Source organism: Anomaloglossus baeobatrachus, chromosome 7 (assembly GCF_048569485.1).
Source record: "Anomaloglossus baeobatrachus isolate aAnoBae1 chromosome 7, aAnoBae1.hap1, whole genome shotgun sequence".
Classification (NCBI taxonomy): domain Eukaryota; kingdom Metazoa; phylum Chordata; class Amphibia; order Anura; family Aromobatidae; genus Anomaloglossus; species Anomaloglossus baeobatrachus.
Window position 1 is genome coordinate 44,626,853 of NC_134359.1, and position 25,921 is coordinate 44,652,773.

Genomic DNA, 25,921 nt, shown 5'->3' on the forward strand with positions numbered 1-25,921 from the left:
ATTGACAGCTCCCCTAGGAGATCTAAGTATTTTGGTACAGTCGCCCTGCCATCTCTTCAGGATCTGGTAAGAACGTTCCCTATAGGGGATTAAATGAGAAATACGTTTTTCTTGATCCTCAAGAAGCAGTTCTGGGACACTATTGCTCGTCATTGTGGCCTCTAGCATTTGGCAATAAGGAGGTATGTGTCTCTACGTGTTATTTTGATCATCTTTTGGGTAATCTATAGGAGGCTCCCTATTTTGTTCTTAGGTTGCCATCCTGTATTCCTATTACCTAGGGTGATCTGATTTGGGCTTGTTTAGTTATGCCCTGTTATAGCACTGTTGTATACTGTGTGCTGGTTTCTGTTTTTACTCACCTGTGAGCTTCTGCTCATTTTTATATATATACATATATTTAATAAACGTTATATTTTAGGTCTTGTTTATCCTACTGTTTACTGCTCCTCTTGGATTCAGCTATTTATCGTTCCTGCGGCAGCACACATCGCTGTGTGTGAAGCCGCAGGAGCGAGGAACATCTCTTACCTGCCTCCACCGGCTATGCGGAAGGAAGGAGGTGGGCGGGATGTTTAGGTCCCGCTCATCTCCGCCCCTCCGCTTCTATTGGCCGCCTGCCGTGTGACGTAGGGCAGGTAAGTGCGTGTGAAGTTGCCGTAGTGATAATGTTCGGTACGGCAGCTATCACAAGATATCAAATGTGCGATGGGGGCGGGTACTATCGCGCTCGGCATCGCTAGCCGATGCTAGCGATGTCGCAACATGCAAAGTACCCCTAACAATTATGTGCAACCTAAAACGACCGCAAAAGCGGCAAAAATCGTTTGCCGCGGAGAGGTCGTCCTAAAACAAAAAATCGTTTACCTCTCATTAGTGGTGTTGTTCCTCGTTCCTGCGGCAGCACACATCGCTATGTGTGACACTGCAGGAGTGACGAACATCTCCTTACCTGCCTCCACCGCTAATGCGGAAAGAAGGAGGTGGGCGGGATGTGTACGCCCCGCTCATCTCCGCCTCTCTGCTTCTATTGGATGGCTGCCGTGTGACGTTGCTGTGATGCCGCACGACCCACCCCCTTAGAAAGGAGGCGGATCGCCGGCCAGAGCGACGTCACAGGACAGGTAAGTCTGTGTGACGGGGGTAAGCGAGGTTGTGCGCGACGGGCAGTGATATGCCTGTGTCGCACAACCGACTGGGGCGGGTACGATCGCTTGCGATCTCGCTAGCGAGATTGCAGCGTGTAAAGCCCGCTTTACAGCTGCAAAGTTCCTCTGGGAAATATTCAAATTGTCTCTTCAGGAAGGAAGAAGACAAACTCTAGTGCCACCTATTGGAAGTAGCAATCTTAAAAGTCAAAAGTGACCCTTTAAGGCCTAAGACACACGGCATGAAAATCAGACCGAGTGGAATGCGATAAAACATCACATTCTACAAGGAGCAATATTAGCCTTTGTGTCAGCATCCATGAGCGATTATTTTCTCGGCCCCAATCGGACAGAGAAAATAATTGCAGCATGCTGCGATTATAATGCGAGACTCTTTCTCTTGCACCCATTCAAGTCTATGGGGCGACAGAAAGATCGCACTGCACTGTACCGCGAGTGCAGGGCGAGAATCGCAATAGCCAACTACGGAGGAGAGAGGGAGATAAATTCCTCCCTCTCATCCTCCGCAGTGCCGGCCCACCCCCCGCAGCTGAGGTCCGATCGCATGATCGGACCTCAGTCGCAGTGACACTCGCATGACACTTGGCTCCTGTTGTGCTGCCTGTGTGATCCGAGTGTCATGCGAGGATTGCATTAGTCCCCGTGTGGCCCCGGCCTAACGAGCTTTTCATATGACCTAGGATTTATGCCAGATCAGAACCTCAATTTGCAGACACGGTGTTTCAGGGTGATTGTCCCTCGTCAGTGCAAAGTAGGAGATCTGCACAGGGGCCTGTATCTGCTCTTTATCAAAACTATTACAGATGCAGAAGAAATATCAAGCAGATGGTGAATATTATCTACAACATCTAGGCACCCTGTGATTGGCTTACCATCAGTGACCCTTTTAAGAAAAATGCGTAACTCCTTTAATTACTGTTTAATGCAAAGTTGTGCAGGTTTCTAATATGCTTTGTGTCTCAATTCCTCCATTTTTAACATCTTTGCTTGTTGTTCTTGATTATATCCAAAGGCAAAATATGTTAAACTTGTCACTGTTTTAGGTATTAAAGGGGTTTTCCAAAATCCTAGGAATTTTGGCCAGAGAAAGTGAGTGATATGCCATTACTACAGTAACTATAGTCAGCTGATTAGACCACTCCGGTGTTCCCCATTGGTCTTTGTTTACTTTGTTGAAGGCATGATGTCCCTGTCTACTCATGTGCCCGTGTCCTTGGCAGTTTGCAGCATAAGATCTCTGAGGATTGTGATTGGCTGCAGCGGTCATGTGGGTAGGTGGGGGGGACTTCATTATTGTAGCTGAGTAAACAAAGACCAATGGGGACCACCAAAGTGAATTTTACAGGTGATTTATTATTATTATTATTATTATTAATAATAATATTATTTATTATTATAGCGCCATTAATTCCATGACGCTTTACAAGTAAAAAAGGGTATACATAAAAACTAGTACAAAAATCATTAACAGTACAAGACAGACTGGTATAGGAGGAGAGAGGACCCTGCCCGCGAGGGCTCACAGTCTACAGGGAATGGGTGAGGGTACAATAGGTGAGGACAGAGCTGGTTGCGCAGTGGTCTACTGGGCTGAGGGCTATTGTAGGTTGTAGGTTTGTCGAAAGAGACGAGTCTCCAGGTTCCTCTTGAAGCTTTTCATGGTAGGAGAGAGTCTGATATGCTGAGGTAGAGCGTTCCAGAGTATGGGGGAGGCACGGGAGAAATCTTGTATGCGATTGTGGGAAGAGGAGATAAGAGAGGAGTAGAGAAGGCGATCTTGTGAGTATCTGAGGTTACATGCAGGCAGGTCACAGATGTAAGGAGGAGACAGGTTGTAGATGGCTTTGTAGGTCATGGTTAATGTTTTGAACTGGAGTATTTGGGCAAAGGGAAGCCAGTGAAGGGATTGGCAGAGTCGCAAGGTAGGGGAATAGCAAGGGGAGAGGTGGATTAAGTGGGCTGCAGAGTTCAGGATAGATTGGAGGGGTGCAAGAGTGTTGGAAGGGAGGCCAGAGAGCAGGAGGTTGCAGTAGTCGAGGCGGGAGATGATGAGGGCATGCACTTATGTTTTTGCTGATTCTTGGTTAATAAAGGCATGGATAGGGGAGATATTTTTGAGTTGTAGTCAGTATGAGGTGAAGAGGGCTTGGATGTGCGGCTTGAAGGATAAAGTGGAGTCGAGGGTTACTACAAGGCAACGAGCTTGTGAGACTGGGGAGAGTGAGCAGCCATCATCTTTGATGGCTAGGCTTGGTGAAGGAGTTGAATGAGTAAGAGGAAAGACAATGAATTCTGTTTTGTCCATGTTAAGCTTTAGGAATCACGCAGAAAAGGATGAAATTTTGTGGGATTTTGGTTAGTAAGGAGGTAATGTCAGGTCCAGAAAGGTAGATCTGAGTATCGTCGGCATAGAGATGATACTGAAAGCCGTGGGACTCTATGAGCTGTCCCAGGCCGATGGTGTAGATGGAGAACAGCAGGGGTCCAAGAACTGAACCTTGGGGAACACCAATGGATAGAGGGTGGGATGAGAAGGTGGTGTGAGAGTGGGAGACGCTGAAAGTTCGGTCGGTTAGGTATGAAGAGATCCAAGATAAGGCCAAGTCTGTGATGCAAAGAGAGGAGAGAATCTGTAATAGGAGGGAGTGGTCTACTGTGTCGAAGGCAGAGAACAGGTCCAGAAGGAAGAGGACAGAGTAGTGTCGCTTGGCTTTGGCAGTTAGTAGGTCATTGGTGACTTTAGTTAGGGCAGTTTCAGTAGAGTGATGCAGTCGGAAGCCAGATTGTAACTGGTCAAAGAGGGAGCAGGAGGAGAGGTATGAGGACAGTTCAAGATGGATATGCTGTTCCAGTAGTTTTGAGGCATAGGGGAGAAGGGATATGGGGCGGTAGCTAGACACAGAGGATGGGTCAAGAGAGGGCTTTTTAAGGATGGGTGTGATCGAAGCATGTTTAAAGCATGAAGGGAATACACCAGTTGATAGTGATAGGTTGAATAGATGGATTAGGGCTAGGATGAGGACTGCAGTGATGTTGGGGATGAGGTGCGACGGGAGCGGGTCAAGTGCACAGGTGGTTAGATGTGATCTTGAGAGTAGAGTGGAAAGATGATCTTCTGTCATGGGGGAGAAGCTGGATTTGGAGGAAGAGGGCTGAGTAGCTATGATGAGGGGCTGTGGTGATTGTGGGCCAAAGCTTGCTCTGATGTTGTCAATCTTCTGCTTGAAGAAAAAGGCAAAGTCTTCAGCTGAGATGAGAGGAGAGGGAGGTGGTGCCGGGGGACAGACGAGATAATTGAAAGTGTTGAATAGCTGTCTAGGGTTGTGAGATAGAGAGGATATGAGGGATGAGAAGTAGGTTTGTTTTGCAGCAGTGAGTGCAGACTTACAAGTGGCGAGGGACTCTTTGTATGCAACGAAGTGCTCAGTAGAATGAAACCTCTTCCTTCTCCGCTCAGGAATTTTGGAAGCCCGTCTCACTTCTTTAGTGTGGCTCGTGTGCCAAGGTTGCCTGTTGATTGTGCGAGTTTTGGTATGTGTGAGGGGGGCGGCCAGTTCAAGAGCTGCAGAGATTGTAGTGTAATATAAAGTGGCTGCAGCATCTGCGTTTCTTTTGTTACTTAAAGGGAACCAAACATCAGGATTTTGGTACATAAGGTGCAGCCAGTGCAGTACTGGCACTATCAACCACAGGCTGTACATACCATTAGTGGGTAGCTCGGATGTTTAGGCTGTGAAATCCATGTTTATGAAGTTTAAAAATTCATCCACTTTTTGATTGACGTGTGCACCTCTCCAGATAATATCCGGGCGGGTTATGCACATGATTCCCCCCCCCCGTTGCCGCCTGTTCCTCCCTCTCTCTGGCTGTATGCAAATTTCTAATCTTCAGTTACACGGCGTAGGAGTTGGCGCCTGCGCATAGCGCTTATCTCCGGCGCCATGTTTTTGAAGCCCGCATGCAGTGTTTGGTGTCTGAGAGGGTGGCGCATGCGCCCTCGCTTCTTCATTTCTCGTTGTGACAGCGGGAGCGCGCGTGGTGTCACAACAGGACTGGAGAATAGCTGATCTTACCGATTAGCTGCAGCAGACGTCTGCTACGATATCGTCTGCTGCAGCTAATTGGTAAGATCAGAGCTGTTCTCTCATTTTACTCCGACGCCGTGTAACTGAAGATTAGAAATTTGCATACAGCCAGAGAGAGGGAGGAACAGGCGGCGGGGCGGGGGGGGGGGGAATCATGTGCATAGCCCGCCCGGATATTATCTGGAGAGGTGCACACGTCAATCAAAAAGTGGATGAATTTTCAAACTTCATAAACATGGATTTCACAGCCTAAACATCCGAGCTGCCCACTAATGGTATGTACAGTCTGTGCCAGATAGTGCCAGTACTGCACTGACTTTAACTTATATACCAAAATCCTGATGTTTGGTTCCCTTTAAAGGGATTGTCTGCTTGACTTTTTTTTACCTATAAGGGACCTTCAAATTGCATTCTTACTTCCATTCACTGGTTCCGTCAGAGCTTCTGTCTGTCCGAACCCCCTCCTCCCCGCAAAACGAGTCTCGGACCCATGCACTGACAGGGCCATTGACTATAATGGAGCAAATGGAGTCATCGTGTGCCCTGTCTTGCACCATTTTCAGCCGTATACGCTTTCTGCAGGCGGACACCCAGACGCAGTCTACTACGTCTGGGTCTCCGCCTGTAGAAAGCGTATACGCCCGAAAATGGTGCAAGACAGGGCACACGCCAACTCTGTCTGCACCATTATAGTCAATGGCCCCGTCGGCACATGCCTCCAAAATCCATTTTGCGGGGGGGAGTTCGGACGGAAGCTCCAACGGGACCACTGACGTAACTAAAAACACAGTGTGACACCAGCATTATAGGTGATAACTTACTGATCGGTGAGGGTCAAACTGCAGGAACCCGAATCAGTTGGCGAAACCAGGAACCTTTATTCATTTTACAAAATGGAGCATCGAGTTGGACACCTGACCACTGCTCTATTCTACATGGGGTGGCTAAAAAAATAGCAAAGCAGCAGCCCCATTGGGAATGAATGGAGCGTCCATCGAGCATGTACACAGTCTAACTACTTGGACCTCTAGAGATCAGTAAGTGGTCACCTATCCCCCAGGATAACTTGTAACTTGTTTTCACCAGATAATCCCTTTAATATCATTTCCTATCTCTGGACCAAATTTTTAAGAGTTTGGAAATTCCCTAAAGCAAATTATTCATTATCAGAAGCCCAAGTCTCCAGTGCCCAGAAGGTTTTCTACAATGTATCAGTGAAAAAACAGCTGTTTAGCTCAGTCTTGTGTATACTGGATACATTGTGGCTGATTCTGCTTTCAAAAACATCGAATCTGTTCAGGTTTTCAGCCTCTAAGGGTATGTGCGCACTAGGCGTTTTTTTCACGCTGCGTTTTTATGTGCGTTTTTGTCTCAAAAAACGCACCCGCGGCTAAAAAACGCGGCAAAAAACGCATGCGTTTTTGCCGCGATTTGGTGCGTTTTTTGCTGCGTTTTTGCTCACTGCGTTTTTAATCAGTGCACAATGCCATTAAAGATTGTTGATGGAAAAAAAAAAAAAAAAAAAGGTCTGATGTCATTTCCTTCTTCAAAATGTTCATTGTATGCAGGAGAGCAGACAGCTGCAGAACTAGTGTATGCAGGAGAGCAGACAGCAGCTGCAGAACTACAAGGCTCAGCATCCTCCATTCACTAGTGTATGCAGTTTTTTGCCCAAAAAGAAAAAAAAAATGACATGGGCTTCGCCATATTTTTGTATGCTAGCCGGGTACAGCAGGCAGGTACGGGCTGCCCCCAACCCCCAGCTGCCTATTTGTACCCGGCTGGGAACCAAAAATATAGAGAAGCCCTTTTTTTTTAATTATTTCATGAATTTCATGAAATAATTAAAAAAAAAAAAAATGACGTGGGCTTCGCCTAATTTTTGAGTCCAGCCGGGTACAACTAGGCAGCTGGGGATTGGAATCCACAGTGCAGGGTGCCCAAGATCTCTGGGCACCCCCACTGCGAATTGCAGTCCGCAGCCACCCCAGAAAATGGCGCTTTCATAGAAGCGCCATCTTCTGGCGCTGTATCCAACTCTTCTAGCTGCCCTGATGCCGGGTGGCTAGCCGGGTAATAATGGAGTTAGGGCTAGCTGTATATTATCAGCTAGCCCTAAGCCCGAAATTCATGGTGTCACGCCAATATTAGACATGGCCACCATGAATTTCTAGTAATGATAAAAAAAAAAAAAACACAGAAAAATATTTTTATTAGAAATAAAACACAACACAATTAGTGACTCCATCTTTATTGAAATAAAGAACCCCCCCTCCGCAGTAATCCTGGATCAGGGTCCCGCGCCGTCCAATCCGGATCCAATATCATCTGATCGGTTTGCTGGAAGGCAGAGCGATCAGATGATGTGTCAGGATCAAGTGCCTGAATCACATAACACAGCAGCTGATTGTATAAATGCCGATTATACAATCAGCTGATGCATCAGTAGAAAAAAAAAAAAAAATACATACTCACGTCTGTGCTGATTACCGGCAGCTCTTGCAGCGATCGGATGAGAGTCTGATCCTGTCCCATCGCTGCCGGAGCTGCCGGTAATCAGCTGATGAAGTCCCCTGACGGCAGGATCAGCTGATAGCCGGCCGGGCGACACCGCGAGAATTACGATCAGCTGATGCGTCAGGTGACTGCATCAGGTGATCCATCGCCAGCTCCTGCAAGCAAGGTCCTGCCCCGGGGAGACTGCACACAGCCGGAGCGGCGGGACCGGGACAGGAGCGGACATGGCACCGGGACCCTGCAGACGCAGACGGGTGAGTAAGACATTTTTTTTTTTCTACTGTTCACTTTTGTTTTCGCCGCTGCCTCCACCTCCCGCCCAGACATGGCGCCGCACGGAGCTGACATGCACAGGACGGGAGGTGGACGCAGCGGTGACGGTACCGGGAGGATTCATGCTTCTGTGTTTACCAACAGAAGGAATCCTCTTCCTGTACACGTCACTGTAGTACCCACCCCTTGCGTTTATAGCTGCGTTTTTAGTCATAGAAACGCAGCTATATTTGCAATGTGCCTTTTTCATTGCGTTTTTGAACATCTCATTGAACTCAATGGGTGAAAAACGCAGTGAAAAACGCAGAAATAATTGACATGCTGCGTTTTTGTGGTCACCACAAAAACGCAGCTAAAAAAAAACGCTGTGTGCAGACAGCACTTCTGAAAACCCATTGACATTGCTGGGGAAGCAATGTCACTGCGTTTTCAGCACAAAAACGCGGTAAAAAACGCCGCTAAAAACGCGGCAAAAACGCCTAGTGCGCACAAGGCCTAAATGTTTTTATTCACTGACAAAGGGCAGAAATTTTAAGAGATTCCATCAGAGAACAGTAGCTAGAATGTTGCACAGTCATCTCCACCTGACCGTACACCGCAATGTCCATGAACTATCTCCCATCGTTGGTAACCACCTTCAATTTTTCTCTTCATCATTCATGTTGTGTACAGGATATAATAGTGGATATATATATATATATATATATATATATATATATTTATTTATTATTTTCCCTTAATTTAAGAATATTTGGGAAATTATCATTTCTCGTGTGCGCTGTACATGGTACAATATGTCACTGATTATTATTAATGTCTCGTTAGACGATGTTGTTTTTTCTCTGCAACATTTTACATACATGATATCTACACCTTTATCCTAATGATATGTATCCCTAGAGATGTAAATATGAGCTCCTGGGTTCCCATGCAAAATTTGGATCAATGTCCCCCATCCCCACCCCGATCTATGTATCATTCATACTGATATGTATCATTCACACTGAAGGCTTCTTACAAGTATCTGTCAGAGCGTCCAAGTTTTTATATGCCATCAATCCTTTTCCAATTTTTATTTATTTTTTTTTTTGCCAGAAGGTGTAGATTGGGTGCAGGAATATGGTGTAAAAATTTCAGCACCAAATGTCAGCGTCTTTTCTCTGTTTGTTTCACTAGAGGGGTGAGCAGTTTTCTAACGGAAATTGCCCTGAGTATGAACATGTTGCTTCTTTTAACGGTTTCACGGTTTTCGAACTCAAAAGCGGTAAAAAGAATTAATGAGACTAAACATGTGCACAGCAGTGTATTTTTTACCTTGCTGTGCAGGTTTTTTTTTTTTGCTGCACTTTTTCAGGCAGATTCCAGGTGGAATATGTTTGAGAAAAAAAATGTGATGTGCACATAGTTTCAGCACTAAAACTCTTCAAATTATCCTCAAAACTTCTCAAAAACATTGACTATCTGCTGTACAGGGAAAAAAGGGTGAGGGGGCTGCAGCACTGCACCACATTCTAGTGCCACAAATTTATGCCATTACTTTATTAGGGGGGAGTCTTAGGTATATGGGTGTCAAAGAGGGGGATTCTCTGTTTTGAAATGGCATGTGTTACATCAGGTGTGTCAAACATGCTGGCTGCAGGCGGAACCTAAGACTGACTCATGCGACCCGCAGGGACTGTAGACCCCTTGATGATTATGATCAGTCCAGGGGGCTGCCAGCACTTCATCTCAGTTGAATGTTTGTCCTTGGACACGCATTCAATTAAAAGCTATTGCTGCCCAGAGATCAGCTCTCTGCACTGCAGTACCACTATCATTTGCCGGCCAATTATAGGCTGACAGCTAACATCTGCGTGGTGGCATGGCACCGTATGACATCACTGCTATGCACCGCCTCAGCTATGAAGAAAAGAGGATGCAGAGGGAATGGCGGACAAGGATAAGGGACATTACTACAAAGGTGACTAGAATGAAGGACATTACTACAAAGGGGACCAGGATGGGGCACATTACTACAAGAAGTGGACCAAGATGGGGACATTACTACAAGAAAGGGACCAAAATGGGGCTATTTCTACAAGAAGGCGACCAGGATGGGGACATAACTACAAGAAGGGGACTTGGATGAGGGACATTTCTACAAGATGGGGACATTACTACAAGATAGGACAAGGATGAGGGATGTTTCTACAAGAAGGGGTCCAAGATGGGGACATTACTACAAGAAGGGGACTAGGATGGGCACATTACTACAAGAAGGGGACCAAGATGGGGACATAGCTACAAGAAGGGGACCAAAATGGGGCCATTTCTACACAAAGTGGACCAGCATGGTGACATAACTACAAGAAGGAGACAGGATGTGGACATTACTACAAGAAGGGGACCTGGATGAGGGACATTTCTACAAGATGGGGACATTACTACAAGATAGGACAAGGATGAGGGATGTTTCTACAAGAAGGGGTCCAAGATGGGGACATTACTACAAGAAGGGGAGCAGGATGGGGACATTACTACAAAAAGGGGGCGACCCAGATGAGGGACATTACTGCAGGAAGGGGACCAAGATGTGGGACATTACTACAGAAAGGGGACCAGGATGGGGGACATTGCTACAAGAAGGAGATCAGGGTGGGGGACATTATTACAAGAAGGAGATCAGGCTGAAGTACAAGATAGGATGACCAGGGTGGGGGTGTTACTACAAGAGGTGGATCAGGATGAAGGACATTACTACAAGATGGGGACGTTACTACACGATAGGACTATGATGGGTACATTACTACAAGAAGGGGTTCCTGGATGGGGCAGATGTCTTCAAAAAGGGGACCAGGTTGGGGGACATGATTACAAGATAGGGATTATGATAGGGACAATACTACAAGCTGTTGGCCAGAATTACTATATAGTGCTTATTGTAAGACAATATTACTGTATTTGGCAAATTGGGGGTATTTTACAAATGTAAAAACAAATAAAAATAAAGCATGAAAAAAATATTTTGCCACTAAAAATACTGTTTTATTCATAAACTAAACAAAAAAATGCATGTTTATCACCCCATCCATACTGAGAGGGAGCATAGCGCATGCAGATTTATACATCCCCCAATGAGTTTAATAGGAGATTGATAAGGTCATGTTCACACATTGTAGATTGTTATCGGATTCTGCACTGCAAATCTGCAGAAAATTACAGTGCAAATTGTGAATTGGCTTTACAAAATCGCATATGCACACTGCAGAAAAAAATCCACAGGAAAATGAAAACATTGTGCGGATTTCAAACCTCCAGCACACTTGTTATTTTCATTGTGGATTTCAACCTTTTTTCCAGAGGTTTTGTAATGGAGGAGGTTTAAATCCTCAAATTCCTTAATGTATTCTGAAATCCGCATGCGGATTCTACCTACAGACTAATTGCAGATTTGTGACCAAATCTGCGGCTAAGGGGTGCTTTACACGCTGCGACATCGCTAGCCATCTCGTTAGCGATGTGACACGCCAGACCGCATCTGTGATCTAGTGTGTCACATCGCTAACAAGATCGCTAGCGATGTCGCAGCGTGTAAAGCACCCTTAGGGCTAGGTTCACATTTCCGTTGTTTTGCATCAGTCGCATGCGTTGCTTGACGCTTGTGACTTATGCGTTGTACAACGGATGACAAGAATTGGAAGAGAAAGCGGATTCCGTTATAACACAAGAGACAGAGAGAACGATCAGCTGGCCGCCGGCTTTTGAGAGCGAACAGATGATCTCCCGGCTGCCAGCTATTGTGAACGATTAGCTGATCGCTCTCATTAGCCGGCCGCCGGGAGATCACCTGATTGCTTACAGAAGCCGGCCGCCGGGTGATCAGCTGATCGCTCACAGAAGCCGGCCGCCAGTTGATCAGCTGATCGCTCACAGAAGCCGGCCACCAGGTGATCAGCTGATCGCTCACAGAAGCCGGCCGCCAGGTGATCAGCTGATCGCTCACAGAAGCCGGCCGCCAGGTGATCAGCTGATCGCTCACAGAAGCCGGCCGCCAGGTGATCAGCTGATTGCTCACAGAAGGCGGCTGTCGGGCGATCAGCTGATCGTTCGGCCGCCGAGAGAGCGCATGCGCAGCGAAATCAAAAGGATTCCGCTGCTCAAAAAACGCTACATGCTGCGTTCCTGCCGCCCGACGGTCAGTCGTTCCATGACTGATCAGTCGGGTGGCGGATGCAACGCAAGGCATCAGTCACAATCCGCCGCTCATACAAGTCTATAGGAAAAACGGAATCCGCCAAACAGATTCCGTTGTTTATCAGAGCGTCGGATTGTGACTGATCATAAACAATGGAAATGTGGACCTAGCCTAAAAAATTTCCGTAACTTGAACATGGTCTAATTCTATATGGCATCAGATTCCATTAGTAATGACCAGAGGATTCCAGAGATATGGGACATTTCTCCATTTAAATTTTGCATTTTATTGATCTGTTTGCGCGACTGACGTCACTTTAATTTTGGATGACAAAAATAGTTTTTTACTACATTGGGTTTCATGTGACTTCTTCATTTAGCGCCTATCACTCCATAGTAACCTTTTATAATGTTTTCAGATAAAAAACATCCAAGAATGACTTAAGGAAGGAAGATTCTCAGAAGTGTCACTGGAAACGTCAGCGTTACATACTTTTCAGGTGAGTTGGCCTGGGGTTATGATGTGATGGTATCATAGAAAACTTCCCCGATTCACCCCCGTTCTTCTCTCTTCTTTTGTAGGTTGCTGTCATTATCCACACCCTTTTTAGTGATGATACAAAACTGGGAAATATGGATAAAAACACAGGAGATCAACTTAATCGAGCCTACGAAGCGTATCGTCAGGCATGTATGGATAAGGAACGAGCCAGGAAGGAACTACAGCAAAAGGTATAAAGGAGCATTGCTGGGGAAAGACCCAAGCTTGTGAGCGGAGTTTCCCCACAAACATGTTTCATAAAAGACAGGTTACTTAAAGGGAATTTGTCCCCAGGATATTGCCACCTAATCTGAGAGAAACATAATGGGCTACATGCTGTAGTTTTGAGAAAATCACTGATTTGTCAGCAGGAGGTTAAAATCAGAGGGCTAGTAAACCTGCTCCTCCATATTCATGAGTTTTTTTTATATCTACAGCCATCCCACTTACTGGCAGTTTTCTGCCTATGCACAGTGTATAAAGAAATCTGTCAATCAATGATGTGGGCGGGGTTAGAGAGCTCAACATTAAGAGAACTGTGTTATGCTCACCAGACGAGCAGAGATGTTAGTGAACCCACTGGGCCACAACACACAGAAAACCCAGAGGGGCTTGACTATGGACCTAAGCCTGGTCTTCTCCAGAGCCCCTAATGGTGGAGGTGTTACGCTGCAGATATTGGTCCGGGTGCCACTCGGAGAGACTGGTGTTGCATCGGCTGGCCCCAGGGGAGCAGGAGTGACAGTCTCTGGTATTAGGGTGCGGCACTTCCGGGTTAGGAGGACACTGTCCCTTTAAGAAAGGGGGTGTGGCCATGGACATACAATGCGTGCAGAAGCCTGGAGCCTGTCAGGAGTACAGATGCTACATGGGAACGCAGACGGGACCACTGCTGCAGGACGCCTGGACAGGTGAGGGAACTGATGTCCTCACTGGAAGAGGGAAGCCCTGGATGGGCGTTATAGATTGCTAGATCTACAGCAAAGAACTCACAGATTTTATCAAAACTACAGCAAGCAGCTCAGTAAGTGACACATCAGTGTAATTGGGGTTTTGTCCCCTACATTATGCTGCTCTGACATGGGGTAGAAAAACCTGGTGACAGATTCCCTTTAATGGGAGCCAATTGATTGACATCGCAGAGGAGAACCTTCTGACGCTCACACTATGGTTAGGCTCCATAGAAGATCATCTATTTCACTATATTGCATAAGCAGCCAAGAAATTGCAACTTCAAGTCTCCTAAGGGAACTAATTAGAAAATAAAATGTAAATTAAAAAACAAACAAAATAAAATCTAAATGCCCTATTTTTTCTCCTGAAAATAAAAAATCTCTGTAATCTCACTAACTTAAAAAATTTTGCACTTTCTATTGAATGCTCTAAACGTACCCCCCCCCCCCCCCAAAAAAATATATTTAAAATATTGTGTTGTGTTTTTCACCAGTTCACAGCACTTGGATTTTTTTTCCCATTTTTTACATACATTGCATGGTAAAGTCATCTCACATGGTCATGCTCATAAATATAGGATTTTGTCAGGATTTAGGGGCAGATTCTGTGTCTAAATCCTAATAACATCCTGCTGGCATTGCATAATCCCTTCTCTTCGATCACAGTGCAGCAGTACTGTTTCACTGTCAATCCAGTTCATTCTCCTTTTGAAGCTGCTTTCATCTGCTGCTTAGTAAAGAACACTGCATTCAAATGATTTGTGTACAGGACTTTCCCTGTCTGAGCCTCCCCATCCCTGTAACCTGTTTATTGGGGGAAACCCCATACTCTGTTAGATTATAGTATACGGCTCTTGCTGAGCAGCAATTGAAACCAGATCATCATAACAGAAGGTAGAATCGTGGCACACGCTGTTGTGTAAAAGTCCTTGCTTTATTATAAATCCATAAAAGGTGAGCGGGTCCGAGACCAGATGCTGGCACTCCGGAGGATGACGGCCGTTTTGTGCTTATGCGCTTCTGTGGATCCTGACAACCAATTGAAACCAGGGCCTGTGCACACGGTTAGTTTTTGGATACAGAAATTTCCTCACCATTTCTGCATCTCTTGACAGGGAAAGGTCCAGTAGCAAAAATGCGTGTTTTGCCACATTTTTAATGTTTTTGGGGTGTGTTTTTTACCTGTGTTTTTTGTGTTTTTGATCACCAATGAATGCTATAAAAATAGATTATAAATAGACAGACATATAATTGAATAACTCCATATGATGGTGGAATATGGGGGTGGTGTATCATGTTGTGTAGGTTCGTATTTTAGGTGTGGTTCACTGTCAATTCTGTGTACATTATCCTGTTTGCTGGGTGGTGGCCCCCTGCCGGGCTTTTGTCCCTAGGTCTGGGGGAGGGGGGCCTGGGATCCACCTAGGCTCTCTGCTTACCTGAAGAATTAGTCAGTCAGGCTGGGAAGGACAAGAGAGAAGGATTGATCCTCTGAGGGAAAAGCTGCAGCTCCCCAGAGAGACCGGGACACTTATCACTTACTGGACTATATTTGTGTTTCTGGACTATTTTTACCCTCTGTATGGTGGATTATGTTATGGACCTTCTGTTTTGCTTGGAATAAGGCCCTGTGCGCACTTGCCGGTTTTTGCCGCTGATTTCCTGCGGTTTTGCTGCATGTTTCGCTGCATGTTATGTTCATAACATCTCTGCAGGGATTCACCAGCAAATTCTGTGTGCACTATGCGGATTTTGACAGCTGCATGTTTTGCTGTGGGATTCCCGCAGCAAAAACAATTGCATGTACTTCTTTTCCGCACGTCGCTGCGGGATTTCACTCCATTGACTGCAATGTAATCGTGAAATCCCGCAGGGAATAAGGCAGGCAGCAAATTCTGTGTGGTTCATTGTGTTTTCCTGCGTTATTCCCTGCGGTGTTTCGCGGTTTACCTGCGGTAATGTTCATCGCTGCCTGCGGTTTGCAGGGAAGTGATGTCATTATGACAGGAAACGGAGCAGAGCATAAACACACACACATCAGACACAGACATAGAACACACACACATCGCACTCACACAGACATATAGAATACACATAGAAAGGAAACGGACATATAGAAAAAAAAACACGTGGGCTCCGCTGTATTTTTACCGTCCAGCCGAGGTAAACACACAGCGGCGGCCCGGTATTCTCAGGCTGGGGAGAGTGAGGGACAGGGTTAATGCCCCCCCTACCGCAGCCGAGAATATCAGCCCGCAGCTGCCCCGGGACTGTCGCATCCATTATGCGGCAGTCCCAGAGTGTCCCCGGCTCTTCCTGTTGCTGTGATGCGGTTGCAAATCAGGGTAATATAAAGAGTTAATGGCGGCGGATCGCCGCCACTAAGTCCAGGCTTCATCATGGCAGCGTCTATGAGACAGCTGACATGATCAACCCGTAAGTAAAGTGAAAAAAACACACACACACCGAAAAATCCTTTATTTTAAATAAAACACAAAAAAGCCCCTGGTTCACCATTTTATTAACCCCCCCAAAACACACAGCTCCGACGTAATCCACGTCCTGCAATGCTGGCATCCAGCCGCGACTGACACGCAGCGCTGAATGCACCCTCGCAACGAGATAGCAGAGGTAACCACAGGGCATTTCCCACGGCCGGTAATGTGAACACACTACCGCTCGGGAGAAATGCAGCGTGTGCTCACAGGGAATCTATCTATCTATCCCTCTGTCTATTCTTCTATCTGTCTATTTATCTATTTATCTGTCTGCTATCTATCTCAGAAGGAAATTACGGTACTTTTTTTTTTTTTCTTCAATGTGCTTTATTGCATTGAATGCAGTAAAGCACATGTACCAACCCGCATGCGACAAAACCGCAGCAATACCGCGGTAAAACCGCAGCAAACCGCATGCGGGTTTTCGGGTGCGGTTTGCCACGGTTTTTTACCGCGGGTGCAGTAATCTATCAGACCCTGCGGAATTTTCTTAAAAAATTCTGTTTTCCAGTGCGCACAGGGCCTAAATGTTTTTTGGATTGTTCACCCATCTCTCGCTCTGTTGATTGTGTGATATTGGAGAAGGACCCCATGACACTCCACAAAATATAATAAAATTGCACTCTCTGGAGCTTATTGGACAGCTTTTTATGAATAAATAGAAAGAAAAGCAGCTTGGGCCCCCCCCCCTATTTTTGATAACAAGCAAAGGTAAAGTAGACAGCTGGGGGCTGATATTATGAGGCTAGAAAGGTCCATGGTTATTGACCCTTTCTCAGCCTAAAAATAGCAGCCAAAAAATTTTTGGGAGAGACCCCGCATCACCAAGTAGGTGCTCAGGAGAAAATTACAACAAAAAAGAAAAACAACTCCGGCACTCATAGAACCCCAATAAGAGAAACAAGGAATGGATATTCTTATAGATTCTTTATTCAGTGAAATAGGTGTAAAACAGTCCGTAAACAATTTTTGACATTTCGGCCCCAGGCCTTTATCAAAATCGGACCATCTGGATATAAATTAGCCTGCAGCTGTTCCAGAAGGGGAACATCACGTTAGATGTGCTCTCCTATTCTGGCGCTCCGCCTTAGCTGTTCCCGATTGCCCTGGTGCGGTGGCAATCAAGGTAATGGTAATTGAGGAGGTTGATGGTAGCTATGTAGTATCAGCTGGCATCATGCCCAGGGGTTAGTAATGGGGAGGTGTCTATCAGACACCCCCATTACTAACCCAGTATGTGAAAAGAAAAAACATAAACAAGAAAAACTTCATTTGACAAAACGCTCCCCCACACTTTCCTGGTTCACCATTTTATTTAAAAAAAAAAAAATCCATGCAGGTCTGCCACAGTCCACAAATGGAAACCTAAAAGACATAAAAACAGAAATAAAAACTATCCCTCTTTCATCAAGTTACTAGAAAGCAAAGTTCCTAGGTTCGAGATCGTCCAGCGGTTCCCACGACGTTCCTCGATTACCTGCATCAAAGACTATGGGGTACATTACACACTGCGACATCACTGCTGATATATCGTCGGGGTCACGTCGTTACTGACACACATCCGGTGCCGTTAGCAACATTGCAGCGTGTAACACAAATGAGCAATGATCAACAAGCGCAAAAACGTACAAAATCGTTGCTCGTTGACACCTCGCTCATTTCCATAATATCGGTGCTGCTGCAGGTACGATGTTGTTTGTCGTTCCTGCGGCAGCACACATCGCTATGTGTGATGCCGCTGGAACGACAAACATCTTCTTACCTGCGTCCACCGGAAAAGGAGGAAGGAAGGAGGTGGGCGGCATGCTCCGGCCGCTCATCTCCTCCCCTCTTTTTCTATTGGGTGGCGGTTCAGTGACGCTGCTGTGGCACTGAACGAACCGCCGCCTTAGAAAGGAGGCGGTTCGCCGGTCACAGCGACATTGCAGAGCAGGTATGTGCGTGTGACACTGCCGTAGCGATAATGTTTGCTACGGCAGCGATCACCACATATCGTGCCACCAAAGGTGTTATCGCACGCGACATCGCTAGTCGATGCTGGCGATGTCGCAGCGTGTAAAGCCCGCCTATGGATCATCAGAACGAGACTCTGTAGGCTTTTAGCAGCAGCCAATCCCAGCGCACGCGAGACTCGGGACATTGATGAGCGGTGACCTCAGGAATGCCACCGCTCATCACCTCCATAATAACACAGTACAAAATTATAAAAGCACAGCTGCTTTCTTCTAGAGACTGCAGCACTCTTGTCCATGTGTTGTAAGTGATATTTCAGCTTTGTGCCATTAATTTGTGCCACTGCTTCTGACGCTGTGTTTTCTTATCCCTTCCTTTAAGGCCCCTTTCACACGTCAGTGATTCTGGTACGTTTGTGCTTTTTTTTAAACGTACCAGAATCACTGACATACGCAGACCCATTATAATGAATGGGTCTGCTCACACGTCAGTGATTTTTCACAGCATGTGTCTCCGTGCGGCGTACCCGCGTGTGCGTGATTGCTGCACGGAGACATGTCCATTTTTTTCTGGCATCACTGATGTTCCACGGAACCACGCAGTGGTGTGATCCGTGAAACACGTGCCAGAAAAAAACGTGCCTTTAAAATAAAAATCATTTTTACTCACCCGGCGTCCAGTGATGTCCTCTGCAGCCCGTTCTCCCTGCTGCTTCTGAGCCGGCTCATTATTGTCGCGCATATTCATTATGCGCGACACAGCCGACCCGGAAGCAGCTGCTGCGGGGGTCAGCGCCGGCCGGATGCTGCGTCGCGGGAGCGATCAGCACCATGGACAGCGGGAGCGGGCGCAGGTGAGTTGTTTTCTAAGTGCAATCACGGGCCACGGAGAACGGAGCCTGGATTGCACTTAGACAACCCACGTGTGCCGTGAATCACGGCACACGCAGGGACATGTGCGTGTTTTACACGCCAGTGAAAAACGTCACTGTTTTTCACTGACGTGTGAAACAGGCCTAAGGAAGACTTTTGGTACTTTTTATCTGACCATGTAATGTTCTTTTCCCGTTTTTCTTCAGACGGCTTTGTTTGAGAAGCAGTTACACGACAAGGATGAACAGATAGCATACTTGAAAAATCGAATTTCGGTCTTGTCAACGAGGTTCTCATCATTTTGTGAAGCAGGTAATACCTGAAGACAATTTACTTTTCTTTTAAAGGGAATCTGTCACCAGGTTTTTGCTACCTCATCTGAGAGACCCTCTATGTTCGGGTGTCCGCCTGCAGAAAACGTATACGCCCAAAAATGGTGCAAGACAGAGCACACGCTGACTCCGTCTGCTCCATTACAGTCAATGGCCCCGTCGGCGTATGCATCCAAAACACAGTTTGCGTGGGTGGGAGGGGTGATTGGACGGATGCCCCGACGGGACCAGTGAACTTATATGAAAATACAATGTGAAAGCGGCTTAAGTCCAAAGATGTATCACTTAGTTTACTGGATGCAGCAGTAGTGACATGGAGTTCTTAAATTTAGCAGAGCTCAGAGAGAGAACCATGCCCACACCACAGCACAGCACTCTGTTGACATTGTGTATTGAAAGGGAGCTGCTTATCACAGGAGTGGGCATGGTCAGAGCAGGCATGTTAGACCTAGTCCAGGCAATAAGGTTCTGTTGATTAAACATGTATTATAAATAAGGCTAGATTCACATTTCCGTTATTTTAGGCTAGGTTCACATTTCCGTTGTTTTGCATCAGTCACATGCGTTGCTTAATGCATGTGACTGATGCGTTGTACAACGGATGAGAAAGAACAGAATTCATTGTCGGACTCGTTGTGTGCGGGGGGCGGAGCGGGAGGGGGCGGAGTTTGAGGTGGGTGGAGCCGAGCGGGCCCGTGGCGCTGAGGATGTCAGTGCCGCAGGGACTGCAGGGCTGGGGACAGGTGAGTGAGTGAGCGCGTGTGTGTGTTTGTGCGTGTGTGTGTATACATCTCGAGGGTGGGAGGGGGCGGAGCCGAGCGGGGAAGTGTCGGGCTCCCTGCACGCGTATCCAGGGTAAATATCAGGTAACTAAAAGCAAAGCACTTTCCTTGGTTACCCGATATTTATGTCGCGGGCGGAGGAGGGGACGCCGCGCTCTCCCACTGCTCGGGTCCGGCTGCCGCTGCTGCTGCGACCGCTGCTGCTGCTCGGTGGTGGCTCGAGCGGTGGGCCGGATCCCGGGGACTCGAGCGGCGCTCCTCGCCCGTGAGTGAAAAGGGGTGGTTTGGGTTTTGGGGATATTGTCCGTGACGCCACCCACGGTTGTGGTGATTTTGGTGGACACCACCGCTGCTCTGGATGGGGATCCCGGGAGCGGTGACAGGGAGCAGCTTTGTTGTTATTTCTCCCCTCCGTGGGTAAGGGGTTGGTTGTCCCGGGGCCCGGTGATGGGGTAGGAGTGAATGGCAGGCGGGTTGCGGGGCCTGGTGAGGTGCAGGGTCGCAGGGGCAGCGCTGTGCCGCATGGCACGGAGGTACTCACTCAGCCCAATGATGATAACACAGTTCACGGTAAAACAAGCGGCTGGATGGACGGGTCCCTCGAACGGCTGCAGTGTTGTTGTTCCCTGCAGGTTAGTGATGACTGTCTCTCCCTGCACCTAAGTTCAGTGTTGGTTGCGATGGGTTCCCACCGGTAACCCGCTCCCCGACCTGGATGTTGGCCGGAGGAGCCCCTTTTGCCCGCAGGCGCTGGCCCTGGGAAACGGTTGCCCTTGGCGGTGTCTCCCCTTCACGGCTGGACGGTTGCCTTCTATCGGGACTTGGCTGTTTGGAAACCCGGAGGTCCCCTTCACTAACGGATTTGGCAAATTCACGGCGACTCCAAGCCTTGCCGGGATCCGAAAGGCCCCTGCCAATGGTGCTGGCTTCTTTTTGTATGCCGGTCCGGTACCGCCGGGTCACCACCCGTCCACGGTCCTTACGGCAGACTCCAATCGGCCTCCACTGCAGACGGTCACCACCGTCCGCCAACCCCGCTGCTCCGTCCGGGCCACACACCCGGACTCACTTCAGGCTCTTTCTCTGTCACTTTTCTCCTCTCTACTACTTTCCTCCTTCCACTTCCTCTGTCCAAACTCTAACTTGACTCCTCTCACTTCCTCCTCCCAAACTAGACTGCCTGTGTTTTCCCTCCGCCAGGACTGTGACCTCCTTGGTGGGTGGAGACCAACCGCCTGGCTCCACCTCCTGGTGTGGACAACAGCCCCTGGGGAAGGCAACAAGGATTTTATGTTTTCACCTCGATGTGCCTACAGGGAGTGTGGGGTGTGGTGGTGTTGTGCTCTGTGGCCCCTGGCTTGTCCAGGGCGACACATTTACACTGGTTACCAGCGTACACCGCTTAGCCCTGGCTCCCTGCACATGTAACCAGTGTAAATATCGGGTAACTAACCAAAGCGCATTGCTTGGTAACCCGATGTGTATCCTGGTTACGGGTGCAGGGAGCCAGAGAGAGCATGCGCAGAGAAATCCTACGGATTGCGCTGCTCAAAAAACGTTACAGGCTGCGTTCCTTCTGCCCCGCAGTCAGTCGTTCCACGACTGATCAGTTGGGCGGAGGGTGCAACGCAGCATCATCAGTCACAATCCGCCGCTCATACAAGTCTATGGGAACAAAGGAATCCGCTAAACGGATTCCGTTGTTTACCAGAGTAGCGGATTGTGACTGATACAATTTAACGGAAGTGTGAACCTAGCCTTAAATCCGTCACGTCCATCAGGTCCGTCAGCAATGGATCAGTCGTTTTTTAGATGTCAACTGACGCAACGGATGTGTTTTTCACAGGATTCATTTCACAGGAATCCTGTGAAAAAACTGATCCGTCGCGTCCGTTATATCCGCTGTGCGTCCGTGGGTGTGCCAAACATGCTGGGCATGCTCAGTAGAGCATGACGGAATCCAGCACCGTAGACATACATTACAAGCTTGACGGATGGCGACTTATTCCTGCGCGGTGCGTTAATTTTGATGGCCCGAAAAACGTTACATTCTGCGTTGTTCCCGCCCGACAGTCAGTCCAAAAACGACTGACCGCGGCGCAGCGGATGCAACGCAAGATAATCAGTCGCAATCCGCCACTAATACAAGTCTATGGGACACAACGGAATCCGCTAAGCGGATTGCGTTGTTTGCCAGAGCCGCGGATTGTGACTGATACATTTTAATGGAAATGTGAACCTAGCCTAAACAGCACACAACTGACACCTGATGCTGCTAAAAATGTGTAGATTGCACAACTTTCACGCTAGGTATGGGGAAGTACCAAGCAAGCGAATATAAAGGTAAGGGAAGGGGACCCCTGTGTCTAGAGAAGGGGGAGATGTTAACCCCTGACCAAACCTAGAGCTGGACCCTGGGGTCCCTTACCACACTAGATAGGTTCCGCACCTATACGCCAAGCCGGATACCTGACCTTAGGTATCCCTAGTGCTGGACCTTAAATAGGGAATGGATGGGATGAGCTCTTGTCAACCCCACTAAACGCTTAAGGAAAAGCATGAACTACTTATCCACATATGACACAGGCAGCAGTTCAGCAACGATACTACAGATGAGAGCAAGCCACCTGCTTGCAACCAGAGCTAGAATAAACTGAATAATATCACCACCACCAGTCCAGAGAAGAAGTGATATTTAAGCACCAAGAGAATACTGATAATCAGCAGCTGGGTGGAAGACGGGCTCCTGAGAGATGAAAACCTAGCAGGAAAGCTAGCTATTACAATGAATATTAACAACAGGAACAATAGAAAATCAGGGAGCATTTTGCACAGCCAAACGCTGTGACCTTCTATTGCCATAATATGCATGACTGTCTGTCACCACTGCCAAAGCCGTTACAACATCCCTATTGGGGAGCTGATTTGTTATACTATTGTTAAAGGAGTTGTACAGGATTAGAAAACATGGCTGCATTTGCACTAACGCTGTGGATTTTGCAGGTAGGTTGTCATTATGCCTTTTTAGCTCCATTAAAGTAAATGAGGCTGCAATATGGCATATAATGGATGAGCAGATAGGCCTGCCACCATGCTTTTCTAATCCTATACAAGCCCTTTTAAGGTTTAAAGGAAACCATTAAAGTTAACACCACTTCATTCTCAGGAGGAGGTTTTAATGCTCCACCGACATCCCCCAAATTGGAGAATTCAGACGGTTGGAATGAGACTGCATCCCTGGAGGGTCTGCAAGAACAGCTCAAAGCCAGTCAGCAGCAGGAAAAGCACTTCAAGGTAACAAAATATATATATAGTACTGAGCACAATACAACGTATTCCTGTACATGGAAGGCTGAAAGATTATAGGCCGTCTCTTATGAAAACCAGAAATACCAAGTAGGTCACCGAATGTGGGAGGCAGACAAATACTGTGTATATATATATATATATATATATATACAGTCATATGGAAAAGTTTGGGCACCCCTATTAATGTTAACCTTTTTTCTTTATAACAATTTGGGTTTTTGCAGCAGCTATTTCAGTTTCATATATCTAATAACTGATGCACTGAGTAATATTTCTGGATTGAAATGAGGTTTATTGTACTAATAGAAAATGTGCAATCCGCATTTAAACAAAATTTGACCGGTGCAAAAGTACGGGCACCTCAACATAAAAGTGACATTAATATTTTGTAGATCCTCCTTTTGCAAAAATCACAGCCTCTAGTCGCTTCCTGTAGCTTTTAATGAGTTCCTGGATGAAGGTATATTTGACCATTCCTGTTTACAAAACAATTCCAGTTCAGTTAAGTTTGATGGTCGCAGGGCATGGACAGCACGCTTCAAATCATCCCACAGATTTTCAATGATATTCAGGTCTGGGGACTGGGATGGCCATTCCAGAACATTGTAATTGTTCCTCTGCATGAATGCCTGAGTAGATTTGGAGCGGTGTTTTGGATCATTGTCTTGCTGAAATATCCATCCCCTGCGTAACTTCAACTTCATCACTGATTCTTGCACATTATTGTCAAGAATCTGCTGATACTGAGTTGAATCCATGCGACCCTCAACTTTAACAAGATTCCCGGTGCCGGCATTGGCCACACAGCCCCAAAGCATGATGGAACCTCCACCAAATTTTACTGTCGGTAGCAAGTGCTTTTCTTGGAATGTCGTGTTTTTTGCCTCCATGCATAACGCCTTTTTGTATGACCAAACAACTCAATCTTTGTTTCATCAGTCCACAGGACCTTCTTCCAAAATGTAACTGGGTTGTCCAAATGTGCTTTTGCATACCTCAGGCGACTCTTGTTGTGGCGTGCTTGCAGAAACGGCTTCTTTCGCATCACTCTCCCATACAGCTTCTCCTTGTGCAACGTGCGCTGTATTGTTGACTGATGCACTTTGACACCATCTGCAGCAAGATGATGCTGCAGGTCTTTGGAGGTGGTCTGTGGTTTGTCCTTGACTGTTCTCACCATTCTTCTTCTCTGCCTTTCTGATATTTTTCTTGGCCTGCCACTTCTGGGCTTAATAAGAACTGTACCTGTGTTCTTCCATTTCCTTACTATGTTCCTCACAGTGGAAATTAAATCTCTGAGACAACTTTTTGTATCCTTCCCCTGAACAACTATGTTACATAATCTTTGTTTTCAGATCATTTGAGAGTTGTTTTGAGGAGCCCATGATGCCACTCTTCATAGGAGATTCAAATAGGAGAACAACTTGCAAGTGGCCACCTTAAATACCTTTTCTCATGATTGGATACACCTGCCTATGAAGTTCAAAGCTCAATGAGGTTACAAAACCAATTTAGTGCTTCAGTAAGTCAGTAAAAGGTAGTTAGGAGTGTTCAAATCAAGAAATTGATAAGGGTGCCCATACTTTTGCACCGGTCAAATTTTGTATAAATGCAGATTGCACATTTTCTGTTAGTACAATAAACCTCATTTCAATCCAGAAATATTACTCAGTCCATCAGTTATTAGATATATGAAACTGAAATAGCTGTTGCAAAAACCCAAATTGTTATAAAGAACAAAGGTTAACATTAATAGGGGTGCCCAAACTTTTTCATATGACTGTATATATAATTAATATATATATATATATATATATGTATATATATACATATAATATTATCTGGAACAAACTCTGCTTTAAATCCACTTATTGAGGTTCTAATACAAAGTTTCCAGATCTCCCAATAAAAACAGCATCATTATTAAATAAAAACTTCGCCCAGATGAGGCTGGTGTACTTACTTTGAAAATCTGTGTCAGAATGGTTGTATAATTTTGATATTAGGATCAGCATATAGAATGAAATAGCTCATGAGTCGATGTGTATTAAGTCTCTATCCATCCAGCCTGACAGACAGTTGCAGCATGTACTGAGCAGCGTGAGAGCCAAGAGCAGCAACAGGGAGGAGGGTCAGTGAGGAGCTGTCCATCAGGCGAGGTGGACAAAGATCGAGTCAGAAAGGATTATTGCAACGATTCCAACATGGGATTACAAAGTAAATATACCAGTGTCATCAGGTTTAAGAGATCTAATTAATAATGTAGTGTGAAATGTGGTGTCCGATTCAGTTTAATGTTTGCTTTAACTAAAAAAATGCTGTAACTTTCTAGTTTAATTTTTCTCACTCTTTGTGTATATAAAATTCTGACATTTGACCTTTGGATGAGGGACAATAAATGTTTCCATTCACTGATAACGGTGAATTCTGAAATGATGAGGAACTAATTCATCATATGTGTCAC

The 25,921-nt window shown here is 46.4% G+C and overlaps 1 protein-coding gene across 4 annotated transcripts in view; it reads left to right on the forward strand.

Annotated features, from left to right (window-relative positions):
- Positions 1–25,921, forward strand: part of TANK (TRAF family member associated NFKB activator) — a 128,680-nt gene that overhangs the window by 62,542 nt on the left and 40,217 nt on the right. For 3 of the 4 annotated variants that reach the window (XM_075318829.1, XM_075318828.1, XM_075318831.1), the window contains exons 2-5: positions 12,637–12,717; positions 12,800–12,949; positions 19,241–19,346; positions 23,315–23,442. In XM_075318829.1, the coding sequence (XP_075174944.1) occupies positions 12,851–12,949; positions 19,241–19,346; positions 23,315–23,442 (333 nt within the window). In that variant the 5' untranslated portion in view covers positions 12,637–12,717; positions 12,800–12,850. Of the gene's footprint in view, positions 1–35; positions 183–12,636; positions 12,718–12,799; positions 12,950–19,240; positions 19,347–23,314; positions 23,443–25,921 lie in introns of those variants that run through there. The other variant, XM_075318830.1, reaches the window with a different exon arrangement.